The sequence below is a fragment of the Lacerta agilis genome, chromosome 10 (genome assembly GCF_009819535.1).
Source record: "Lacerta agilis isolate rLacAgi1 chromosome 10, rLacAgi1.pri, whole genome shotgun sequence".
Taxonomy (NCBI): Eukaryota; Metazoa; Chordata; class Lepidosauria; order Squamata; family Lacertidae; genus Lacerta; species Lacerta agilis.
Window position 1 is genome coordinate 44,290,088 of NC_046321.1, and position 27,163 is coordinate 44,317,250.

The following is a 27,163-nucleotide window of genomic DNA, read 5'->3' on the forward strand; positions in this document are numbered from 1 at the left end:
CTGCACTTCTAAGCTCTAACAATCAAGATTTTTGTTTCCAAAAATATGTGCATCTGTTTAATTTTACACATGCCTAGGTAGCAAAACCATATAGGAAAGTATATTCCCCAGTGGTCAATTTTGTCAGAGCTTCTCTGTAATAAATAACAGCTTTTCACAAAGTGTTTGAGTACCTGCCAATTGCGTCTTTATTGCTCACATAATTTTGAATCCATTATCACAGTTACAATATCAGACCATTCACACAAAAATCATAACCATATATTTTAATATAAAACCTATAAAAGATATTTAACTTGTATCTAATACTTCAAGGTGTTTGGCCTTTATGTAATGGTACAGCCAAAACATATAAAACATTAGGTTATGAATAAAATAGGAAGCTTATTCACTGCTTTAATGCAGACATCCTCACAAAACAAGATTACTTTTGCTGCCTCCGCCACCAGCATCTACATTTATATACAAAACCAGTAAACCTGTATTCAGTTTGTTTTCTCTCAGCTATTACCAAGACACAATTCCTTTCTCATTCTTAGGTTGACACAGATGAAGCTTTTACAGCAACAGAAGCCAAAAACCAGACAGAAACTAACACTTCTACTTACTTGCCATCAGAAACTGTAGGTGGTTGTGTTACAAAATACCCACAAGATTATTTCACAGGAACTATGGAAATACAGTACATCTCCATGCTTTTAGACTGTTATCAAACACTTGTTGGTGCAAAAATACAGCCACATCTGAGAATGTTTAATAAATTCAACATCTGTCATGCAAAACTTAATGTGTTTGTTTGTTTCAGCTCCAAAACACTTTATAGAGCAATTGTTCAGTATTACTGCCTCACTGCTCAGAAATCCTGAAAAATGAGACCTCTGGAACATTGATTAATGAAAATGTTACATACAAAAGTACTAAAAGTGGAAGACGGGACCAGACAGGAATTTTTCCTGCTGCAAGTCAACAGTTCTGGTAGCAGTAAGATGTCTCAGGAGTTTCCCTGAGAGTTAGTTGTGCCTGTTCGGAGACGAAGATGTGACATTGAGTTCATGCATGTATTTGATGGCTTCAATGGAGCATTGCAAGTAATAGCTTGGGGAAAACGATGATGATATCGATCTAGCCGTAAATATTTTACAGTTACCAGTTTCCCTATAGTAAAGAAAGTTCAGAATGTTAAGATTTTGAATTTTTAAAGCACTATTCTACACACTGATTTGCACATATATACTTTGCACATGAATACTTTGCCATGCAATACTTTTATCTAGAAGCTAGTCACCCTTGCTGTTTAGACCAATGTATAGCCAACTACCAACCTGCTAAATTAATTGTAAATCAGAACAACTTACCATCAAACCAAGATCCATGTAATGCTTTAAAAGCCTTTCCAGCATATTCTGGAGATAAACACTTGACATATACACAACCCTGAGGAGAGAAATAAAGCTTTGATTTGTATCAAAAAGAGAAACTGAGTATACTATCTACTTTAAATCATTTTTTTACCTCACGTGAATTTTTGTCCACTGCTATATGGACAATTCCCTCATTATCACTGCATTTTTCCAAGATCGCTTCTTGAATTGCCAAATGCCAATGGTCACCTATTTCCCTAAAATACACACACATAAAACAAAACTTGCACATCATTACAGTATTGCTATTTTGATTTTTGTTTTAAAATAACAATATAATCTTATTAGGAAAGACAGTATTAAACATTTTCTCTAGATCAAGATGGTTAACCTGTGGCCCTTTAGAGGCTGTTGGAGTCCAGGTCCCACCAACACTAGCAAGCATCACACAAGTGGTTAGGGATTATGGGAATTAACAAGGATCAAAATATTCCCCACCCCTGGATTAGCAATCCATGCAAATATGGCCTATAGGTCTACAAGTACTGACTTCCTTGGAATAGAACTTCTTTGAAATGAATATGCATTAAAAATATAAGGTTATGAATAATGGTCAGTTAGTGTCAAGCCAGTAAAAAAAATATGCAACTCCAAGGATCTGAAAATGGAGCTCTCTTGCTGCCTTATACTGAAAAATACAATGTCCTAAGAACATTAAATATCCTGCATTGCACACATCCTAACTTAAAAAAGACTATCAAAAATACAGTGTTCACTTAACCTAAAGTAAGGAGGTAACTTGAACAGCTCATATATCTATCAATCGATCGATCGATCGATCATCTATCTATCGATCAATCTTATTCCTTGCTCAGGCAAGGGGACTCATCAAGTTATCACCCTGCGACAGGTGGGAGGACCATGCACACAACCCATTTTGAAAGCAGTAAGTATGGTCAGAGGTGTTGCATTTCTCATTTATTTAATTCAAGCCCCCTTCCATCTCAGGTCAGCTTTGTTAGCAGGAAAGAGCTTTAGGTTTCAAATTCAGTGGTCTGGTTTCTGGCAAACAAGAAATGGAAGAGTCAGAGTAAAAGGCTGGTTCTCAACAGAGAGAAAGCCCTAGTGGCTTGGGTCATCACATGAAGTTAAAAATGAAAACAGTTCTCAGGAAATTCGTTCCTATCTCTCCCTCTCCAGCTGCCCAGTGTCATTATACCAGCTGAGACAGTAATAATGAATTTGTATTCCTTTTGCATCTGTAGTGTCAAGACAAAATATAAACTCGATGTTTTCTATTCACAGTGAAATAAAAAAGTACTTACATGACAGGATCAAACATATTGCGAATTTTTAGGCATGGTGTCAAACTATTTGGTGGTGAATTTCTTCTATCTAAATGGAATGCTGCCAAGGGGGAAAAAATGTTCAGTCACCAAATAGGATTTGAGTCTAGTCCACATATTTCAAATATTAATCAGTTTCCTGTAGATTACACAAGTTATAAAAGCATACATGTGTGTGCATTATGTGTGGGGTCAACCACTAGCTTTCATGGTAGGAATCTGATAAACTAACTTTTAGAGCACACTGAGACAAGATTTCAAAAGCCAAGGAACAGCCCTGAGGGGTAAGAGTTCACTTTTTATAACTGTACAAGACGCTAGTATTAGAAAGAACGTACATAGCTATAGATGTTGCAAGAAGCAATGATAAAAAAGTTCTGTTTAAAGCACAATTTTCTGACTACAATTAAGTTGCATTAAACTTAGTTTAAAATGGTAACACACCTCAGCTAGGGTGAATGCAGACTGAAGGGATGTAAAAATAAACAGTTACATACCTTGCCCTTGCCATACTTTAGATGGTATAACTAATATTTTATCACATGATGCAGATGGCTGTATCCATCTCCAAACCAGGAAGTCAGCACCACCTATTCTTCGTGTTTCTGTGCGAACTCTAGATTCATTAGCAGCAAGGAAATCAACAGATCTGTTCCATACTTTTTTCATTTTTTTCCTATATTTAAAAACAAACCCAAAAAAAGTTTTCAAAAGTTACGAAAGCAAAGTTACTTATCAGTGTGGTAAGTACTGTACTTCTTCCACTGAAGGCAAATCAGAAGATGCATCAATATAAACTGACTATAATGTAACTTGTACATGCCTGTTTTGAGGTGGAATCAAGGAATCTCGTACATGTGGAATAGGCATATATGGCTGCAAGTCTTTGTTTTCCTGGCATGCTTCATTGTGGCTTCTTAAAACATCTGAAATAATTGCAACAAGTTAACAATACTGTAAAATCTGAACTGGAATCTGTCACATTTACAAATGATAGTATTTAAAGAAAAAATGTTTCAAGATACTGCCCCTCTTACATTTACGATATATATCAGAAGACAGCATAGTAAGCTATTCAAAGATCTTCCAGCATGAAATATTCTCCATTTGCCATCCTTGAATAGCATTTAATTTCTCAAAACAGTACACAAAACTGAAAATGATTCAGATTCACTTGACAGGGTCATTTGGTGAGACGCTGACTTCTTTCACATGTAATGCTAGTCTATGGATTAGCATTATGAACACAAGTCTACAGTTCATCAGCTCCTTGCTTCCCTCTACTCCATCTCAAAGAGAAAATCAGAAGCTTTCACTTCTATTTTTAACTAACAGCATTTTACCAGGATTTCTGAACCCAGACAAATGGTAGTTACGTCTTAACTATGGTATAATGAAAAAAAACTAACTTCAACTCTGCTTTTTAATGGATTTGGCCAGCTTCAGGGAACTGGGTGTTGAGATTCCTGCATTACAGGGGGTTAGACTAGATGACTTTCACGGTCCCTTCCAACTCTACAAATTCAATAATTCTATTATTCTATTCCCCACACCATAGTTAAGCTAAGCACTGCTTAGGGTTCAGAAGTAAAATTTAACTGCAGTTTACCGAAAATGAAAGCAAGAGTTTCTCATCTGCTTGCAGATGAACTGGAGAAAGGAGAATGAGAGGGAGTCTGCAGCTCACATTCATTCACACACCCACACCCAAAGTTTAGTATTGTGTTTGAGTCCAGCCACTGCCAAATTTAGCTAAAACTTACCTATAATTTTTACAACCATATCATACATCTGTCTGGTCTCTTCCTCTTCCTTAGACCATCGGTATTTCATATACCTTAAGACTCCCCAAGCCATTCCTATACCTGTGCCAAATAGAAAGATTTTCTTAGCTGAATAATCCAAATTTTATTAAAAAATCACTGGCTGTCATTATGCAGTAGACATATTTTACACAAAACTAACATTTTTAAGGTATTCAAGGAGAAACATCATTCATCTACTACTTCCATCTACTCCTTAGTACCTTTTATGAAGAATATTTTTACCCGGGGCAGGTAACCTGTGGCCTTCCAGATGTTGTTGGACTAGCACTCCCACCATCCTCAGCATTGACAATGACCAGGGACAATGGAAGCTGCAATTCAGCAACATCTGGAGGTTCCCCACCTCTGCTTTATACCAAATGTTGATGAGTAATTTTTACTGAACTATGGGAGCAGTAACGATTTTTTATACAAGGTGAGAATGCCTGTAGTTTTCAGTGTTTCTTTCTTGAGAAAGGGACAGACTTTGCTAAGATCTCATTATAAGTGAAGAGAAGATAAATACTGTTTCTTGCACTACAGAATTTTGATGTTGCCAACATGTCCTGCCTACACAATTTTTTTAGAAAGTGGTTGCCTATTTTCTCCTCTTTCTCATAGACTAATCTACCAGTAGATTACAAAATCTTAAGCACTTGTCTGGTAACATCATTCTCGCAGTTTCCCTAGAGACATACAAGTATTAAAATAAACTGACAGGGGGGAAAACTCACCCAAAAGCAGAATTAACGATTTACATGTTACAGTAATAAATGCACGGCGAAAACGACATGTAAAAGACATCTGTGGCCTAGTTGATACCAGGTATTTTACATTAGTTGTATTGGTTATGGAATCCTCATCAGAGCTGTTGTCAACAAACCTATTTAAAAAGAGATATTCCAACTGATGTTATGACAGCTATTGCTTAGACATGAATGAGTCACAGATACACACCTGTCTCCCTTCTTCTGTTGTTTCCCCTTCATTTCTTGTTTTATACTAAGTATACTTTGCTGTAACAACCAAATCAACAACCCATGCTTATCATGCATCCCTGCCCTCAGCCAATCAGAAACCTCATATTGAAGTAGGATTCTAATTCTGCTTTGGAGGGCAAGTGCACCAATTTTTGAGGGGAGGCAGGGAGCAGTATGGATCCTGTGTTTGTTCATAATACCCAACCATTATTTAAAAGGTTGTCTGAACTGAGCTTCTGTGTGAAAGCAGACTACAAAATAAAATGACTTACTTTATGCCAACGTCTTCTCCACTATTTAGAATCCATTGCAGGGATTCATTAGATACACCTTCGTATTCTGGACCTAAACTCTAAACAAAGAAAACAAAGCAGAAAGTTCAATGGCAGGAGTTGTTGCAAGAGAAATTCCAAAATAAATGCTACAAAAATATGACAATATCATCCAAAGCATTTTAATATAATAAAAAGGACCACCACCACATTTTTATATATAAATTCTTCCTCAACCATCAATTCCTTCCTCAACATCTGGAACATGCAAAGCCAACCACATTTTATTCAGCTTGGTTTATCAATATTAAATTCTGTGGTTTATAGTCTGAACTTGTCTATCAAATTCAGGAAAATTAAACGAAGCATTTGCTTGCACCACCCTTTCAAAGCCCAGCAATAGCACTCAATACACTATGACAATTTTACCAGGCCGCTGTCTGATGCAGTTGGAGATGCAGCCATGCCCTCACTTGGCCTGGCCTCTTCACTTTTGAACAAATTTTTGACATTTGTCAAGCGACCAGACTTTGACTCTAAATGTGCTTCCTCTCCGCCCCTTCCATTCCCATGCCATACTGATAGGATCAAAAGCCATTCTGCCTATTTTCATTCTGTGTTCAGCATTTAAAGGTAAAGGTAAAGGTAACCCTGACCATTAGGTCCAGTTGCGGACGACTCTGGGGTTGCGACACTCATCTCACTCTATAGGCCGAGGGAGCTGGCGTTTGTCCGCAAACAGTTTTTCCGGGTCATGTGGCCAGCATGACTAAGCCACTTCTGGCGAACCAGAGTAGCGCATGGAAACACCGCTTACCTTCCTGCCGGGGCAGTACCTATTTATCTACTTACACTTGACGTGCTTTTGAACTGCTAGGATGGCAGGAGCCGGGACCAAACAACAGGAGCTCACCCCGTCACGGGGCCTCAAACTGCTGACCTTCCGATCGGCAAGCCCTATGCTTTGTGGTTTAGACCACAGCGCCACCCGTGTCCCTGTGTTCAGCATTTAGTAATATTTAAATGCTAATAATAGCTGTGCAATAAAATGCAACCATATTTCCTGGATTTTTTACCAAATCAACTATATCAATGAATCAACATGGTAATCACAAAAGGCAGCAGTCATGTGTATTTCACAAAGAAGAACAGAAAAACTAATAGCAGAATAAAATGCAGTAAACAGATGGTTTTACATTGTAGTGCAAGGAGACAAAGCTATAAATTGTCTAGATTGGTAACAGATTAGCCTCCAGATATCTTTTACAAATATATGCATTTTAAAAGTAATACCAATGCTCTGCTAATTTCTGTGAAGTCTGATTGTTTTGTCACTATTTTTTTTTGGTGGATGCAAAATACTTTAAAAAAAACTCATTCCTTTGCACCTTTGAATACTTATTTGTATTGCAGTGCACTAGAATGACAATGCATTTTACCCATTTTTTAATCTTCAAAGTATTAAATCCATTTTAAGCATGTTAGAAAACACAAATGCCATACTTTGTGTTTGAATTGCTCAATGGAAATTAGTTCTACTACTTTTGTTTTAAAAAAATTGCATCCTGCTCTATACTTCTGTCTTCGTTTAATTGCTTACTTCCCGTTCTGTGAATGCAAATCAATATTTCCCCTTTCCTGTGAAAAGTGAGACTACACATATAATGTAAGGCTTTTTAAAGTTGTATATTTATTGTTTAATTAACTGCCTTGATGCCGTTTTTCTGCCCAAGAATCCAATGCAGTTTACAATTTTAAAACACATGAATGGTATAAAATATAGAATAGAGACCTCCCAGGCCTATGGACGGTATCTTCAGAGTTGGTGGCACAAGCCCCCTGGCCTTAGCTTACATGTTTCTGCATTCCCTCAAAACACACAGGTCTTAAAATAGCCCCAGACTGCATATTATACACCAACCAACAGTGATACAGTGCATATTTCAACAGAAAAATGTATTGTATCACCACTGTAGTGCCAAAGAGAATTTAGTTTAGAACTATTCTTGTTGGTAGTAAATGTCTAATAAGGCAACCCAGGACTGAGATGTTGCTATGCTAGTAAAATAAGCTGATAATCAACAATGCAAATCCCTGTACTCAAAGTAGAAGAATTTAGTTAATAAGTAGCTATGCAGGAATTTGGACAAAAAAATCTGGCAGAACCAGTTTTTATGAAGTTAATTAACTGGGGGGGGGGCGAGTATCTATGGTTGTCAGTCTCTCTCTACCACATCAACATTCCTCTCGGTCTATTGAATACAACAGCTAAATATTTATATAACAAATTGCAGAAAATGACATTCACATACTTATGTATGAGCAACAAAATTCAACACTTATGTTTCTACTAGCAATATTGCCATGTTCATGCGGATCAGATTAGGCCCAAAGCCTTCATATTGTCCAGAGAAAGTCAAACTACCATGCTTCTCAACTGCAAAAAAAATTCTCCTTTGTAGAAGATTGCCAAACTCCCAAAGGACTTCTCTCATGACACAGGTACACACAGATGAACAAAAGGAACAAGCAGTATATGAAGAAATAAGACAAAATAATCTTCCCCACAACATACATACTCCAAATTTAAAATCTGAGCTCCATGCTACTCTTTGCTCATGACTACTCTCCGGTAGCCTGTAAAACCTTGTATTCAAGCATCATACCTTCAGAATTCTCTCCCCAGAACAGCAGGGTATGGTGCTCAAGTTTTTTGCCTAATCAGTGCCAACTGAGTAGAGTGCACTTCCTTCCTTGGTGGCATACAATATTAAGTAAAAATTTAGAGGTGTCAGCTGAACCACAGTACTTCATCCCCAAAGCAGAGATAAACAGTCTGCTGAGAAATGTATGTAAACCCTCATCAGGTAATGAAGAGAAACCATTGTGCTTGGGGCTTGATTCCTCTATTCTAAAGACCAAAACACTCAAGGTTTGGCTACATGGTTCTCAACTGAAAACGCACATAGCATGTAAACACTTCAATTTGGTACTTATGGTCTCCCACAACCCTCCAAGTGAGGGTTTCTTCTACTCTTAAGAGAGCTTTCTGATCAATAGTGGAGCAGGTAAGGACGGCTAAATGTATTTTAAATATATAGGTTATAATGAGTAATTTGACCAACAAGAACAGAATCCTGCTTTAAAAAAACCAAAAACCCTACATTTTCCCACTCAATTTTTTTGCTATTAAATCTCACATGCTAAGAAACCTACCACCGCTTCTTTCAAAATTATGTGTACCACAATAGACTGTGAAGCTTCTGTTTTGCTGACAAAAATAAGTTTTAAGAGGAATAACTTAACACAAAGCTAAGTGAATGTAACGTTTATACCAAGTCAATTCCAATATTTAAAATGATGAGATTTACTTACTTTTAAATATGTATCTGCTTCCTGGAGAGAAAGACCTTTCTTGATAGAGTTGCCACATTCATGATCTCCTAGTACAATGAAAAGTATTTATTTTTATGTATTTCTCAGTGTTATGTGACTGAATAATATAAACTTTGGATATACAGTATTAATACTAACTTCGGATACATGAGGGAAAATGTTGTAAGTTATTTTTTATATTGCTTTGATAGAAAAGTATCCCATAAGATAAATAGTATATAAATCTCTAGACGACTCTACTAACAGTTGACACTACAATCTACATGTATACACAGCAGTAGAGTCCTTTTTCTTCACTAGAGCTTATTCTCAAGACTAACTTAAGTGTCAAATTCTATTCCGGTATGGAATGAAGTCTAATAATCTTTAAGTTCAAGGATATTGTGTACTTTAACCATTACAGTATATACACTTCTAAAATTTCTCGGTCTTAAAATAGGTTTTCTGTACTGTTCCTATTGATACACATATTGCAAAGGTACTCTTCTTAAATGTTTCCAATCTTGTATTTTAAGTTGTTGTAAAGGCTCTCCCCTGGACCTCATGGTGAAAGACAGGTAAGAAATTGAATACCACTACGCTGACTTTTATTTACTAACTTTATTTCTGATGAAAAATCAAAACCAAATGCAAGATGGATTTAACTGAAGTAGTCTCTCAAAGCTAATCTTCTACCATTTGAAGACCTTGGGGGACTGATGCAAATAATCCAAAGTTTTGCTAATGTAAAGACTCCTCCTCCTTTCTGCTCTTTGCCTCATAAGTCACTCATGTGTTCCAGTTAGAGCCCGACACAAAAGGGGAAAACTGCTCATTTTTATATTTTCAAAAACAAGGGTAACATCCATTTCTGCTTTTTAGCCCCAACAGTAATGAATGCAACCTGCAGTCTGTCTTGGACCTTGGGGAACTCCTGTATTCCAGCTCAAGACTGCTATAAACTGCAGACTTCAGAAAGTACACCACTCCCTGCTTTTTCTTGCCTCCCCCGAACCTCACTTACTCCACCCTGCCCCGTCAAATTTCGTTTTAATGTCTGCCTGATGAAGAGTTCTGGACAACTTGAAAGTTGGCTATTTCATATTGTTTTAGCTGGTCCCAATAAATGTACTTACTGTTTACATTTTTCCCTAATGGGCAAACAGAGCTTTTTCTAGGCTTTTTCTGAGGGAATTAGTTACCCTGCTGATTAATGCAATACTGTATTAAAGCTCGTTTTAAAATCTCTCTTGTTTTATAAGCATATTTCAACAGTCTAATGTATTTTACCATTATATCTCTGATATAAGCACTGATTCAATACAATAATTATTGTATCAATATGAATGAAATAATTATCCTTATTCCTGCAATCACAAAGCACCTTCACAATTTACTTATTGCTATAAATCTTTACACATGCATTCTTTTGAGATCCAACAGTTCAATATTGGCTTTAAATGCTCACCTGCTATTTGTGCCAGCTTATCATGTAGTTTATATAAGCTGTTCATAAGAACTGTTTCATCTACCTAGAAATTTAATAAGCCAGTTAAGAAGTGTTATAATAAAGTCTGAAATAATGGAAATATGTCCTAGATAGCCCTACACCGAGATGTACAATTTCCCCCAAAAAAAAAATTTGAAGGGGGGGGGGCAAAATTGTTTCCCCCCATTTTGGAAAAAATGAAAATATATCGAATAGATACATTCTTATCAAACAAAACTTACTTTGCTGCTTTAAAAAAATGTGTTATGTTCCTTTGTTACTATTTATATGCCACCTTCGGCCAAAAAGGCTTCCAAGGTGACTCTCAAGAATAAGCAGATAAATACAAATACAATAACACAAATACAAAATTATAGAAATACAAACAATATAAATGATACATATATAACTTATTTAGTATGTAAAATTTTGCTATATGACACATGGCTTCATTTTCTACAAGCAAAGTGGTAAGTATGCTAAATACGACATGCTTATAAAATTCATAGAGCAATCCTATATAAGTTTACAAAATGGTAATCTTGCTATATAATAAAGAGTTGCAAATGGTTGCATCCTGTGCTATCTAAGCACATTATCTTATTTTTCATACTTCTGAGATGCACAAACTAAGAAAGCTGTAGGAAACAAAAGCAATGTATGTTCTTCATGAAGATGGCAGCATGCCCTAGGAGCAGAAATGCATTTTTGACCCAAACATTGTATATTTCTACATTGTTATACATAGAAATTATCAGTTTCTAAAGCTGCAGAATGCCTTTAATAGAAATTTTCACACTAGACATTCCAAATGAATAAAATTTCACTCATTCCAAAAGAGAAACTATTTCACAAGAGTGTGTGTTCTCTTCAAAGATGGGAGAAAATATGTTTTTGCCCCCTGGGCTTTCACATCTTTAGTGCCACAGACTTAAAAGTATACCATCCTAAATTCTCAGAAACACCACTCAACAGCAAGGAAACCCAGGGGCTGGGAGAGGCACAATGCTCTAATTACCGGTAAAAGGAACAAAAAAATTACTTGCCCATGAGTGTCTCTCTCTCTCAGCTGCCACTATTCCAATACTGGCTCAAAGAAGAGTACAGTTATGTGAAATACCATATTAAGTTTGGATGGTAGTTTGTCACATATGGACTGACCTACCTTGCCAAAAATTGTGAGGCAACTGGATATTGAAAGCGAAGCAATACAAGGAACTGAGTGCCCTCACTTCTAGGTGAGTGGTTCGAAATGATAAGGCATTCAGAGTAAATGGTTTCAGAACCTAATGTGCTTAAGCTAGCAAAACAGGATTTCCCCTAATTCAACTATTTTTTTCTGCAGTGTATCATTCTAGGGTTTGTGTACAAGTCATTCAAACACAGCCTTATAATCAAGAGGCCTACAAACTGGACTTCTCAGTCAGCAACAATTCTTAGGACACAAACGCTTAGTAAAATGGGTATCTAGCATGCAGACACAAAGCTCTTGCATTAAGATTATCCAAGATTTTAGATTGTCAGTAACCTATTTAATCAAAATTATCAGGACATGATACAGTTCAAAGACAAGCCCTCAAAATAGATACTAAGAACATACTCACGTTTCTATTAACCATCCCAGTGAGCAGATTTTTATCTATTAAAGGGGAAAACAGAAAATTACTTAATAACATTTCAATACCAATATCTTAAATGTTGTAAAAATTAAAACCACTAGGTTAAATGCAGCTTACATTATTATACATATTACAAAGGAATCCAGTAATTACAATGTGACAACTAGCACTAGCACAATATCATGCCATTCATAATATTTTGTGTATTATAGTGTTACTACACCTAGAAGCAAGTGGGGAAGTTGTCCACCTGACTTGCTTGGCTAGCATAGCATGTCACTGCTGAAAGCATAAACTTGCTCCTAAACAGCTAAAATGCAGAATTTGAGCAGGCTATCAACAACTTACTAGATTTTATTTCAGGGGTCCCCAAACTAAGGCCCGGGAGCCAGATGCGGCCCAATCGCCTTCTAAATCCAGCCCATGGATGGTCCAGGAATAACCTACTGCATAAGGATGTTGTGAGGATAATACAGCAGGTGAAGAAATTTTGTATATGAGATTCAGCTGCTGCAAAATGCTGCAACCAGCATTCAAAATTCGCCACTCGCCATGGGCTTTTTGCACCTGGCATGACCCGGAAGCTGTGCACCGGCTCCCTCGGCCAGTAACGCAAGATGAGTGCTACAACCCCAGAGTCGGACACGACTGGACCTAATGATCAGGGGTCCCTTTACCTTTACCTACTGGCCACTTGCAAGCAAGTGAAGATGTCAGGTGCCAGGGAACCTGATGTCTCCACTATCTGGAGGTGCATTCCTGGGAATCCTTAAATTCTGCCTGTTTTCACACACTAACAACACATCTTTTAAAATTTTATCTGCACAATCAGAATGAATTTCAGGAACCAAAAGTAATTGAAAAATATGACTTTCAAGCCACCTGGCCCCAAAATGGCAACAAGACATTCCATTTTGGTGACTGTAACCCTCGCATTTTATTGTACTCTTTTCAGTGCCCACTGGAAACATTTGCTTGCCCAGATACTTAGAAAGTTGATGCAAGTTTTAATATGCTTTATTATCTTAACTTTTGAAAGTCTTAAATTGTTGTTAATTCTTCTTATTGATAATCCTACTGGTTTAACTTTTGTGAACCACTTTGAGGGTGTGTGGTTTTTTTTTACAATCAAGCAGTGCATAATTTTTATGAAATAAAATAATAATAATAATTGGGGGGAATAAAGCTTATTTGATTGAGGTAAGTGAGGGAAGCAGTTAGTCAACTTACAGTTACAAGGTAAGTTGGCTTTTAAAAAGAAAAAGTTTGTTCCTGGGGCAGCCATTTTTTTCCCTGTACCAAGTCCCTGAAAACAAGATTACATCACATAGCTTCCTGCTCAAGAGCATTCCAGCCCTATTTTGAAAGCCTGCAGTGGCAGTCAGGTTTCTAACCACTTACAGCAACTTTTACCTTTAACAAAACCTTTAAAATCAAGCAACAGAAAGTTGCTTGGAGGATCATATATGTTGTACCTCAACGTAGCTATTGTCACAGGGCTGCTGCCAAGATCACTAGTCCCATGTCACAGAGGAGCATGTAGCTATATGCAGCGTATGTCCACTTATACCAACAACAACATTTCCACTCTGTAGGCAAATGCAGTAGAGTAGGTAGGGGTGGCCTACCTGTGACCCTCCAGATGTTGTTGGATTCCAATTCCTATTAGTGCCTGTCAGCAATGTCAGGGACTGTGGGAGCTGTAGGGCAAGTATCTGCCTTGACTGGGTCTCACCACTATTCCATCCAGCTTAGCACTGTCCCCGGTTACTAACATTAGCTCTCCAGGATTTCAGATATGGCCTTTCCCAGTCACACCTGGAGATACCAAGGATTGAACTTGGGGAATTCTGCGTACAAAAGCATGTGCAGTACCCAGGAGCTACAACTCCTCCACAACTTTGTTGGGTGCACCTCAATTTCAGAAACACAACAAACATTCTTGCCCCCCTGAAAAAGTATGCAGTTTTGATACAAATTTCAGTTTTCAAGATCCACTTGTTCATAAGCTACTACACAAAACCTCTAACCATTCAATTTCACACACACACCAAAAAAACCCTAAGCTTACAGTTATTACACATATTTAGAAATTGGCGACAAGACACATTTGTCTGTTCTCCTCACCTGAGCCTTGCTAGAATTATACACATTCCAACTCTTTAAAGGACATTTTGCTTCATTAGACATGCTTAGAAACATGTCTAAACTTCCTCTCCTTGGTTTGGAGTGTCATAGGACTGGGGCAGCTTTGAATACTTCAACTCCAAGCTGCTTCATGGGAGGCTCCAGACATGCCCCTCTTTTGGCCCTACGGATGCTGGAGCTCTGACATTAGTTCAAGCAGGGCACTGAAGCCAGCAGCAAAAATAGAGGCTCTAATACAGGGGTAGGCAACCTAAGGCCCAGGGGCCGGATGCGGCCCAATCACCTTCTCAATGCAGCCCGCAGACAGTCCGGGAATCAGTGTGTTTTTACATGAGTAGAATGTGTCCTTTTATTTAAAATGCATCTCTGGGTTATTTGTGGGGCATAGGAATCCGTTCATCCTCCCCCCAAAAAAATAGTCTGGCCCACCACATGGTCTGAGGGACGGTGGACCAGCCCACGGCTGAAAAAGGTTGCTGACCCCTGCTCTAATATGAGATGCCCCTGTCCAGATCTCTGCCTTCAATATCAATGCAATCTATTGTATGGCCCATGATACTCTCTCTCAAAGACCATAAGATTACATCCACAGAGAACTTTAGAAGCAAATATAAATTGTAATTAGCAGATATATAGCATATTAATAAGGAAAGGGCCAAGATGACTCAATATGCAGTATCCACTTGCCAAAACCACCAGGTGAGTATGTGTGCATGCAATCTGGAGGCTAGAGATTCAAAAGCCAAGCATATCACCAAACCACTAGGAATACAGCTTGAGGCACAAGAACTCTACGGAAATATTATGATTTTGCACCAATTTCTCTCTCTTTATATGGCTGCTATTTCCAAGCATTTCAAGTCTTGAGTGCTGCTTCACATGTTATCTGCATGGTATATGAAGCAACACAAAAATCAGGCCTATAAAAACAGTAGCATGTACTTTTTGACTTTTGAACCTCATCATACAGCGGCACAATTTCAGAACTCTGATAACATAGTACTTATCTACCTAGTTTTTAGAATCCATCTATCAAGTTTTTTGTGCAAACAGTACTTCAGGCAGGCAATTATGGATTACCGGTATTAAAAATGAACACATACACCTAAGCTAGAAGGATTCAAATGTATGCAAGAATCACTTTGCCTGATTAAATAAACCAAGGAAGACTGCGGCTTCCAGGTATGAAATAGTCTTTTATCCATGTTTTCCTAGTAATAAGATTTTCATAAATCACAAAACTACCATTGGGGGAATCATCACATTCTGTTTTTCCATCTTTACCAGCAGGACAACACTGGCCTGGTTCATACATCATACATCACACTACACCAAACCAAACCAAACGATGGCTCAGTCCAAATGTGTGAGCATGCAAGTTTCCAGAGAAGAGCATGGCCTCCCCAGTGGTTCTGGCTGCTGTGTTACACTAAGCCAGGCACGTCCAACAGGTAGATCGTGATCTACTGGCAGATCACTAGATGTCTGTGGTAGATCACTGGTCCCCCCAAAGAAGCTCAACAACTTTGTCTCCCCTAAAAAAAAGCTCAACGTTATTGCCTTGCACCCCCCCCCCAAAATGGGGCTTTCCTCCTCCCTAAGAAAACTTTGACCTGACCCCCTAAAAACGGGCCTTCCTCCTTCCTAAAAAAAGCTCAAAAACTTTGACCTGAACCCCTAAAAAACGGGGGTAAATCACTGCAAGTTTTTAACTCTGTGAGTAGATCGCAGTCTCTTGGGAGTTGGCCACCACTGCCCTAAGCCATAGCTTGATTTAGCTTGTTGTCTGAACCCAGGCTCATAGTTTAGCTCTTCCAAACAAACAATGAGCCATAAACCATGGAACAAATTTGGGCTACATCTAATAGTTAAACCACAAACCCAGGACAACATGCTAAGTCAAGCGCTGACTTAGCGTAGCAGCAGAGTGACTAGGGAGGAGTAAAGTAGGCACAAATCTGTCTCCTGGGGCCTGTGTGTTTTAGGCTAAGCTATGGTTTGGCTTAGGGTGACATGAAAACCAGGTCACCATGAAAATGCCAAGAGTAAACCAACAAAAACACAGCATTAAGATGGAAAGATTTTCTAAATCTAGCCTTGTGGCTATGTCAATGAACCACAAGTTACAGGAAATCATTTAAAGGTGCTTATTTGCTTAGCAAAAGGTGTATGTATGCCAGATTTTCAGGGGGCCTTTAAGCTCCTCTTTCTTCTGCACAGCATATTAAATCCAAGGTGTTTATGCCTTAAACAAGACAATCATCTTGTTAAAACCACTTTAAAGTAATAAATTATTTTTTCCTGCTCAAGATCTCCCACTACCCTATCCCCCTCAACTGAACTCAAACACCTGCTTTTTCCTCCCACTGTTCCCTCCAACTGTCAGAACCCACTGTAATAGCAATTAGTATTTTTTTTCCAGAATCCTAAGAGTAAATCCTAAATTTAAATTTAAAATAGATTTAAACACAGGTGTCACTCATGTTATAAATACCTACATAAGATTTCCATGTAGGAATTAACATACGACATGTGCATCAGAATGCAGCTATTATAATGAATTTACCCTATGCAACTCATTCATTTTTAAACAGAAGTATCTCCTGTGTCTGAATTTTGTCAGGTATACAGTCATACCCCGGGTTGCGCACGCTCCATGTTGCGTACGTTTGGGTTAAGAACGCACGCAACCCAGAAGCGTTTCCGGAGCGCGCACGACCCCCGGATGCGCAGAAGTGCTCAAATTGTGCTACTTCCGGGTTTTCAGGTTTTTTTCATGCGTCTGAGATACGCACGCCCGCATTACGCACAGCGACCTGATACGGATCGTGTGCATAACCTGGGGTTCCACTGTAGAATAAAAATTAGTTGGATGAGTATCTGAGTTTCAAACATCATTTACAATCTGATTCACCCCACGAGCACTACAGCTACAAATCACAAGCTTAAAATCAGATTCCCATTTTTAGATCTAAGAGGCATAGCAGTAATTCTTCTGTTTGGGGGGGAGGGGCGGGGAATAGTCAAGTGCACCAACTCCTGGCCAATGACCCCAATTCATCTTTAAGGGCATATCCTTAAAAGTTTGAGACGTTCTAATAAAATTTATGGCAAGAAGAGGAAACAAAATCTACATAAAGGCTGTTGAATTAAGGAACAGAGAGGTCTGTGTGGTTTGCCCAAAAGCTGTTTCTCGTTCCACTCTGTAAGCAAAACAATCCACAAGTCTACAGAAGCAGTTGTTAGGGTTGACAAAAAACAAAGCAGCAACTCAAGCTTCTGGGTTCTTTTATGTGACATACTTCACACATTTATTTATGTCATTAGGTGGAGCAAAGGGCTTCTACCCCGTTTCCCAATACTTACTGTCAATTCCCACATCCTCAGTTATTCCCGAACCTCTCATTCTTAGATACGTGAGCCCCAATATCAGAAAGAACAAGCATGCAGCAGTTAAGAGGAACATAGACAGGTAATGGGCACTGAAGCCTCCTGTGGTGGATATTTCTTCTCTCTTGAACTGCTGAAGAAGATCCTCCTCGGGCTCAGAAACCTTCTGCTTGTAGGTGTTTTTGGGATAAGTATGATTTGAACCTGTGTGGTTGGAGTGATTGATTCTAGTGGAGGAGGAAGTGGTAGCACCTGGAGAGAGGCTGGTGTTAGCGGTATATATCCTAGGTTCCATATTGTAGCCACCAGTGAGGATATGATTGTTGGCTGGTTTCCTGTCGCCGCCCAAGGAATCAGTCATTTTGCTACTACTGTCCAAGCCGCTGAGTAGCGGCGGGAGAAACAGCTGCTGGTGGGCTTTCCTAGCAGAGCCGCCACCGCGGTACCTGGGCAGGAGCGGAGGACTGGAGTCCAGATACCCGCCCCTTTTCGCCAGGTCGACCTCCTCTTCTTCCTCCTCGTCTTCCTTTCGACTTCTCCCCCTGTCACTGCTCCTGCCAGCAGCAGCCACCCTAACATTCAATGCACGGCCGCTACCACCACCACCACCAGCAGCAGCAGCAGCACCCTGGCCAGTCTCCATCAAGCCCCCTGCTGCACCTGCCTGGCCCGAGAATGGCGCGGCAGGTCTGTTAAGGCTCCTTCGGGCCAGGTAGTGGCGGGCAAGCGACTCCTCTCTCAGCAACTGCTGCTTGGCCCCCGTCGCAACCGCAGCCGCCGCCTCTTCCTCCTCCGAGTCCGAATACTTGTCCCTCCTGCTGGCGCCGCCGTAGGAGAGGAATCGGCTCCCGTTCACGGCGCGGTTCTTGCAGCGCTCCTGCTGCGGCTCCTCCTGGGGCTCGTCCTCGGCGGCGGCTGCTGCTGCTGCTTCCTCGTCGTCGTCCTCCCCGTCGTCGTCCCCTCCGCCGACGCCCGGAATCTGCCCCGAAGCTCCAGCCGCCCGCCTGGCCGTCGCCCCCCACCAGGCATGGGGCTTCCTCCGAAGAGGAGGCGCCGCCTCAGCCGCCGCGCTGCTGGGGAGGCAGCCAGTGGCCACGGCTACCGACGCAGGTTTCGCGTCCCGCCGGGAGGCTGAGCCCCGCTCCCGCCGGCTGCCCGCGGCGCCAGCCGGGCCCCGGGGACTGGCCTCCGCATCCGACTCGTCAGAGCTGAAACCCAGCAGCACTTTGCCGCCGCCGAGGGCAGCTCCGCGGGCCCGGCCGCCGCCCCCGCCGCCGCCGGCCGCCCCAGACAGGGAGGAGGAGGAGAAGTCGGCGCTGGCCAGCCGAGACGCCAAACCGCCGCCACCGCCGCCTCCTGCCCCGGGGTTATTGTTGTTACTGTTCCGGGTCTTGCTGGCAGCGGCGACGGCGGCTCGGGCCCCGCCAGCTCGCTCTTCCTCGCGGAGCTTCTTGAGCTTCTTCAGGTAGACCGGCCGTGTGCTCTCGGTGACGGGCCCCGGCGAGAAGCCGAGTCGCCTCAGCTCGGAGAAAAGCTCCTCGTCGGTAAGCTGCGCGGTGGCGGCAGCGGCGGCGGCCGCCATTTTCCTCCCTCAACAGCCGCCGCGGCCGCTTCCTACCCACGCGCCGAAGCTCCGGTCCCCGCCCAAGGGGCTGCGGTCTTATGGGTTCCTCTGACGAGAGTTCCGGTTCCCCGATGGCAGCCGAACGAGCCCTTCCATGTGCGGGGTAAAAGGAGAGTTAAGCGCTGCACACGCGTTCTCTGCCCATAGCTTCGAAAAAAATGGGGAAACCAACCCAATCTGACGTAGGAAACGGTCTTTATCTGATGGAATCAGATTCTGCGTTTACTTTCTGTGGGACAGCCAGAAGTTTTAACAGTTTACAGCGCACCTCCGTTTATTATCCACACCTGTTGAATTTCTCCCTGCTGCCAACTTTGAAAGGCACGAGGCTTCCCATTGGAAGCCGTGCGGACTTCAACCCTCGTATAAAAAGTATTGCTTCAAGTATCAAACATGGATCCTCCTGGCGCTGAGATCCTGTACATGCCCACATGAAAGTGCGTTTACTGGGCTCCTTTGGCAGGAAGGGCGAGATGCAGATTTAAATATTGCCCCGTGTTTGGATATGGCCGTCAGTATATTTGCACACACAGTGTGCAACTGTGCTGGGAATCCTTTAAAGCTTCCTTCGCCTAGGTACCAATCCGCACTTGCTTGGCTTGGGGAAGTCTAATCAGAACAAGGAAGCGATAGGTGTGTAAAGCTTTAGGGTTTTTGTTTTACCCCTTTGGTCCCCGCCGGCCGGAACTGACGCGTGCGCACTAGACTGTGGCCTAGACCCGCCCGTCACCCTGGAAGCGCCGCTCTGCCCGCCAGGGAGGGAGGCGGTTTGTGTGGGCTTCCTAAATTCAAGATCTCTCTCTCTCTCTCTTCTCTCTCTCTCTCTCTCGCACACAGAAAGACTGCAAGCTCCCATCACGACCCCAAAGTACAAGCATTGGCGTGCCATGTAAAAGCACACAGTTACACACACACAGTCAGTATTCCTTATTAGAGACATTTTTGTTCCATGTGGCTGGATTAGCAACTTAATAAGCAAACACTCCCTTCCTGTACAAAGGGCACGAAGTCCAAACGGAGAGAGGCTGTGATTCAGTTTTGGAGCCACCCTACACGTGTAGGGGGAATCGTAACGTCCTGAATTGAAGAGCTCTCTCTGTGTTCTTTAAAGGAACAGCTGTAAAAGACGTTTAGCAGCTTCATATCCTGCATCCTGTAACAGCTTTGCAGTGGGGTGCCCAGCTCAAAACGTTACTCGTGTAACCATAATGCAGCCAGATCCAAAACCTCTCTCCAAAAATGGGTTTGCTTCAAGATGCTGTTTGTTCTCACCACCGTGGCTGATGCTACCAGCTCCTTTACCATTACCAAATAGCAAATGACCCCAGTGTGCATTTGACTACTCGGTCATCCCTTAAAAGTGCGATAAAATACTCTTTAGGGCTTGACATGATTGATGATACAAAACTGAGTTGCTCCAGTCCACCTGAGATAATTTCCAGTCATTTTGTATGGGCTCCATGTCCTACTTCCAAGTGGTGAACTTTGCCACATTCCTTCTAATAATGAACATTATTCCTAGCAAATGCCAATAGGATGTTGGAACCAAATTTGGAAATGGAGGTATCCACATGCTCAGAGACTGTGACTGGGGTTTGTTTTTTTTTAAGAGAAGGTGGGGAATAAGGCATATGGATAAAGCAGGATAAAAATAAGAGGGACTGCTGTGACTCTGTCCAACCCTATGCTAATTACGTTCAACAAGGCTTTTGGAGTTCTTTGTGTTGTAAGTGGGCATTATTGTCTTGGAAGATGTTTAGTAAGACCAATTCTGGGGTGATTTCTAGCACTTGCTTCCCCTTCATCACACACACAGCCCAACAAGACAATGACAAAAATCTACCAACAGCATACAAATCAATATGGCTAACCAGACCAAAAACACTCACCCACCCCATTCACACAGGAAACCAAAGACCACCACAGCCAACCACAAATGAACAATCACACCCTACACCAACCCCGACCTCTCTCATCACCAAAGGAGCACAAGTTAATAACAGAGAACCTGCACAAACAATGCTGACATAAAACCCTAAATATATTAAGTAAAATAGAAACATCGTCACCCCACCCCCACCCATTTCCCCATCCCGCCCACCTCTTTCCTCCTTTTCTTCCTAATGTCTCAACAAACGAAACTGACTTGTAAAAATGTTACATGGAAAAAATACGAGAGAGACACTACCTTTGTAAATCAAGAAAATCTTTAATAAAAATACTTTTAAAAAAAACACCCAAGGCTTTTTAGTTTATTCATGAGTAACAGTGTTGTAGATAGTAATGAGGGATGGAATGGATCCTGATGGGAGGGACAAAGACTGCATTCCATAGCCCATTTTTAAGGCTTCCTCTCTTCCATGCCGGTTGGAGGAGGAGGATGGCAAGCAAGTTTTGGTTAGCAAGAGGAAAATAAATAAATTATGCACCACATTTAATTTACATAACATGCAGCAGCCACCAAAGTTAGCTTCCTACCCCACTCAGCCCAGATATTTAATCTAATTTATTTGTTTGTTTCCTAGTTTAGATTATGCACAGCACCCAAGAATCAACACTTGTCAAGAAGCGAGTCATCCAGTTCCATTATGCTGTTGTTACATGACAGTTGTGAATAGTCCTCTTTTATGCAGTGATCGGAGATTACTCCATGTCTGCAAAGCTTTCTATTTTCCTGATCTGAGAAAGAGCAGCCACAAGAAGGAATAAGAATAGGATGCATTGTTTATACATCTATATTAGCTACTCGGTCTCAGGATATCTCCTGAAGGTATAGGAGGCCTCTACCTTGCTGGAGCTAAGCAGGTCTGGGTTTGGGCAATGCCTGGAAGGGTGAGCATTTGTGTGATGCTTTGAAAATGCTAATAACAGATATTGGGCTGTCACTGTTTGCAGAAATCTTAGCTCAGCATAGGAGCTTTCATTCAGGAATTGATCCATCCATCAGTTAAATCCACAGATTTGCATATGAATAAAATACATCTGAGATAAATGTTTGCTTTTTTCTAAGAGGGTGCCTGTCACAATTCTGGTAAGTTCTTGAATTGTATATATATATACTAACCATGATCTCCAATGAGTTTGGCTAATGTCACCCAAATGGGAGGTGTCAAGAGGGAGGTGCTAGCAGCCTCAAGGAGACTTCAAGATCTGCAGAAAGTGGGGTGGGGAAATCTCAAGTAAAAAACCCTAAGGGGGCAAAAATTCTCCAGAACAACAGACTCAGCATGCATGGAATGATGCTGACTCTCTCTCTCTCTCTCTCTCTCTCTCTCTCTCTCTCTCTCTCTCTTTGTATATGTGTGTGTGTGTGTGTGTGTAGTGGAGTAGCCTAAACAAAAGCACTGCACACAGCAGTATTTTACTGTAAGTCCCATTTCTAAAATAATTTACCTTTTTATATATAAGACAAATTATGTGAAAATGCAACTGCGAGCTTGAGGTGGCATACATGGTTCTCCCCCCCCCAATTTAATCACCCACAAAACTCTGTGGGGTATGTTAGACTAAGAGGCAGTGCCTGGCCCAAGGTCATCCAGTGAGCTTTGTGGTCAAGTGGGGAGTATGAACCCTGGTCTCCCAGGTCCTAGACAGACACTGTAACCACTAAACCACACTGGCTCTCAACAGGCACTAAGTTCAGAATAAACTTTGGCTTTGCAGCTAGCCCAGACACATGCATTTCATCCTTTCCTGGTCGGTGGGTGGGTGGTCAACATTCCTTGTCACACCACATCAATGGCTTAAGCAACAGTGTTTAGCCTTTTCATACCCCGTGACCCACATGCATTTGGAGACCGACTCCTTAATTTGTTTACCACATACTTCTGTGGCTGTCATGCTGCTGTTCTAACCCACCTTAGGTCAAAGGGGAAAGTCACCAAGTAGAGCATAGAGCAGCCTTCTCCAAGCCTTGGTCCCCAGATGCCTTTGGACTTCAACTTCCATCATCCCTGACCATTAGCCATGCTGCCGGAGTTGACAGGAGCTGTAGTTCACCTACACCTGGGCTCAAGGTTGGGTAAGGTTAGCCTAGGGAACCTCTGTCATTAGCAGGGCTACCAGGTGGGAAAGGACATTCAAGCCACTCACCCAGCCTCTGGCAGCAGCTGCAACATCCCTGTAAAGCAGTGGCACTGCAACCATAGCGTAGGCAATCTGAGATGCAATGCCTACAGCACTCCTCTTCATCACTTACATTCCTCCCAGCAGCTTGCAGACCACTTATAAAGGCCATCTCCAAATCCTCAAAAGATCCATCAACGGTGTCCCCCCAAAATTTTACACATCACTTGGGAAGACAGGCGAACTAATGCCAGTATACTGGAAGAAGCAAAGATCATCAGTGTCAAAAGCAATTATTCTTCAGTATCAACTTTGTTGGACTGGTCATGTTGTTTGGATGGCTGATTATCATCTTCCAAAACAACTACTCTATTCCAAACTTTAGAAATGGAAAGCTTAATGCTGGTGGCCAGCAAAAGAGGTTGGAAGACTCTTTCAAGGCAAATCTAAAAAATATATAGTATTAACACCAACAACTGGGAAACACTGGCCTGCGAGTGCTCCAATTGGAGAATAGCCTTTACCAAAGGTGTCATGGACTTTAAAGACACTTGAACTCAGGATGAAAAGGAGAAAGGTGCTAAGAGGAAGGCATGCTTGGCAAACCCTCACCGTGATCAACGCCTGCTGGGAAACCTGTGTCTCCACTGTGGAAGGATGTGTGGATCCAGAACTGGCCTCCACAGTCACTTATGGACTCACTGTTAAAACTGTGTTCATGGAAGACAAACTTACTCAGCTACGAGTGATCGCCAAAGAAGAAGAAGACTCTCCTGCACTGGCACACAGCTGATGGAGCAAGTGAAGGGGAAGATCACTTTTGGGAGGCAGTGAGGATTCCACAAGAGAGCCTACTGCAGAGGCTAGGAATATAAGGGAAGTCCTGGTGGATCAGAGCAAATGTCCATCTCAGCTCCACAGTAGCCAGTCACTTGTGGAGATCCTTCTTAATTGTTGGCAACCAGACACTCTGTGGGAGATATACTGCCCTGAGCAGAGCAATCTAAGCTGCAGGAAGCCAGTGTAACTTACACCAGGGCAATTTATGCCGGTGTAACTTACCCCTGTTGCAAACTCCTTTCAGGAGTGTGGCTGCTGCCAGCTAATTCAGCCCCAGCCTTTTGGAGGGAAAACAACCGTTTACAATGGAGTTTGACTTGCACCAGCCTTTTTGTAGCATCTACTGGGTTGCTAGGTCATATGACGCAGCCGAGCAGAGTTTGCAACAGGTGGATGTCTCCCTCTGCTCCACTGAGCTCAGACTCAGCCAGCAATCCAGTCTATTCCAAACTCAGTTCATCCTGGCAGATCTGGGGCTTGGCTGGCTCCCTACATGTGGAAACCCCATTCCATTTAGCCACCATCATGGCGTTTGATAACCCTGTCTAGAATACGGCTCTAACTTGAAATTCCCCATAGCATGTTTTTTCAGAAACAGCCACAAATCCTTCCTCAGCCCAGGGTGACTTGCATTCTTTGCTCATAGCTGTACACCGTAAATCCCAACACCCTGAAAAGAAGAGAAATATTGAGCAGAGAGAGCAGTTGCAAAATACAAGCCAGAAATTCCCCACCCCAAGCTTGTTGAGAGAGAACAGAAGCCTCCCTATGTCCACAGCAGCCGGCTCTCCTCTCTGCTTGGAGGCCAGCCAAGTTGTTCCCCAGAGATCTGAAGACAGTTTGGGACTTGGGCTGAATGAAATCCCATCCCAAACCTTGCTGCAGAAACAGAAGGTTTTCCGTTCGGCTGCTGGAAATGGCTGTACTTGAATAAAATATCTTCAAAGAGAAACTCCAGTATGAAAAATGTGAAATTACAACTCAGTCATCAGGTTCAGTTCTAGCAGCTGTGACAATCGTTTCTTGTCCTACTCTTAATGGTAATTAACTTATTGTTAAGTTATTGCATTACCACCAATGATTACAATTGTGGATGGTCATTGTGCATAGATGTAAATTTTAATGTAAGTGTCACTCGACTGTATTGTTAGCATGACAGCTGTCAACTGAGGATAACACTTCCTGTTCCTGATGAGTGGTTTCTTGCAACATGGTAAATTATTCTTTAAGATGCCATGAGATCCTTGGTTGTTTTTGCTGCAACAGACTAACAGAGCTGGTGCAACAACCAATTTTCCTATACACTTACCATGCTTAGCTGTTTCCTCACCAGGGGGCGCCAATGTACCACCTTATGGTATACATTAGTAGAGCACGGTTTCCCAAATTTGGGTCTCCAGCTGTTTTTGACTACAATTCCCATCATTCCTGACGCTGGTCCTGCTAGCTAGGGATGGTGGAATTTGTAGTCCAAAAACAGTTGGAGACCTTGCAGAGGACAAACACACCAAGGACTCAGCTATACAGCTGCATATACTGTATAACGTTTTAAGTGTGTTTTAAGTGCATTGTACAAATGTGACACTAGATGGCGATGGTGAGCTTACGGCAAATTCGATATATTTTTCAAAACTTTTTTTTAAAAGCATTTTCACAAGTCAACCATTGCAACTAATGCTGTTAGTTTGTCCATGAATCTTAGGAACCTTTTGTTGTTTGCATGGACCCATTAAAAATCAACATGGTGAGTGAACTGATCAGGCCCAGTCAAGGACATGATCGCAGCAATGTCTCTCATTTCTCTATCTTCTTCTAACTGGTCATGATGCCTAGCAAGCAAAGTCTCGAAGTTTTGAAGGACAGCAGACACTGATGAACCAAGAAACCAAATTCAATCTCCCTTCCCAGTCTTTTTGTTTTCATTTTTTCCTTCAGATGTGGCATATTTTCTCAAGGCCTCTTTAGTTGCTCCAGGGAAAGCAGAGGGCCTCTGTTTGGCTTATCGGTCGGATTAAGCCCAAAAGGCAAAACAGGGTTAGGACAACCCAGAGGGAAGGAAGGAGTGGATCCAGAAACACATTGGGGGTTTAGGGAGAACATTTTATTTATTAGATTTTCAGTCTGCTCTTCCACAAAAAGCGTTCAGAGCGAAATATGTGGGCTTCTCCCATTTCTATCCTAACAACGACCCTGTGAGGTAGGTTAAGAGGGTATATGGCCGATCCAAGGCCACCCAAAGTGAGCTACACAGCTAAGCAAGGGATTGAAACCCAAGTCACAGGTCCAGTGCACTCGAGGCACTTCATTTGTGGATGCTGACAGGGAAAACACTCACTGACACCCACATCTGGATTGCAGCTGCGATCCCTATAGGCAGCTGCTTGTAGAAATCATATGTCGGCTACATGGGAAGCTCAAGTGCAGTAGCAAGCTTTTTTTTTTTTAACCCGCTGAAACAGAGAAGATCTTTTTATTTCACTACTTTATAATGTATTCCATTCTTGGGCAAGGTGATTGAGCACACCTGGAAGAAGCGGACCATTTGGATCCCTTCCAGTCAGGATTCAGGCCTCATCATGGGACTGAAACTGCCTTGGTCGCACTGGTTGATGATCTCCGGTGGGCTAGGGACAAAGGTGAGAGCTGTTTCCTAGTTCTGCTGGCAGGGGCGTTCCTAGCCCCTTGGCTGCCCGGGGCGGGAAGCCAAGGGGCACCCCTGGGGGGCGGGGCATCGCGGCGCGTGCGTGCGTCATGACGTCATGACGCACACGAGCGCGGCGACGGCCCGGCATCCCCGGGGGCGGGGCATCGCTGCGTGTGCGTCATGACGCACGCGCGCGCAGCGACGG

General features: G+C 42.0%; 1 protein-coding gene and 1 long non-coding RNA gene across 3 annotated transcripts; one reads left to right on the top strand and one right to left on the bottom strand.

Moving 5' to 3' along the window:
* Window positions 1-135: 135 nt before the first annotated feature.
* LEMD3 (LEM domain containing 3) lies at window positions 136-19,414 on the bottom strand. Of its 2 annotated transcripts, none has more exons than XM_033161392.1 (13): window positions 17,762-19,414; window positions 12,233-12,267; window positions 10,608-10,671; window positions 9,140-9,204; window positions 5,765-5,844; window positions 5,247-5,395; window positions 4,471-4,572; window positions 3,531-3,633; window positions 3,205-3,383; window positions 2,687-2,768; window positions 1,513-1,618; window positions 1,356-1,434; window positions 136-1,155 (listed from the first exon to the last, which is right to left on the bottom strand). In XM_033161392.1, the coding sequence occupies exons 1-13, from the start codon at window positions 19,365-19,367 to the stop codon at window positions 992-994; spliced, it is 2,814 nt and encodes a 937-aa protein (XP_033017283.1). In that variant the 5' UTR covers window positions 19,368-19,414; the 3' UTR covers window positions 136-991. The 2 variants fall into 2 exon arrangements, with proteins under 2 accessions (XP_033017283.1, XP_033017282.1); XM_033161391.1 differs by having other exon boundaries at window positions 9,140-9,207; window positions 17,762-19,412.
* LOC117053567 lies at window positions 19,235-22,401 on the top strand. Its single transcript, XR_004427419.1, has 2 exons — window positions 19,235-19,329; window positions 21,935-22,401. It is a non-coding gene; the product is annotated as an uncharacterized LOC117053567 (long non-coding RNA).
* Window positions 22,402-27,163: the final 4,762 nt, after the last annotated feature.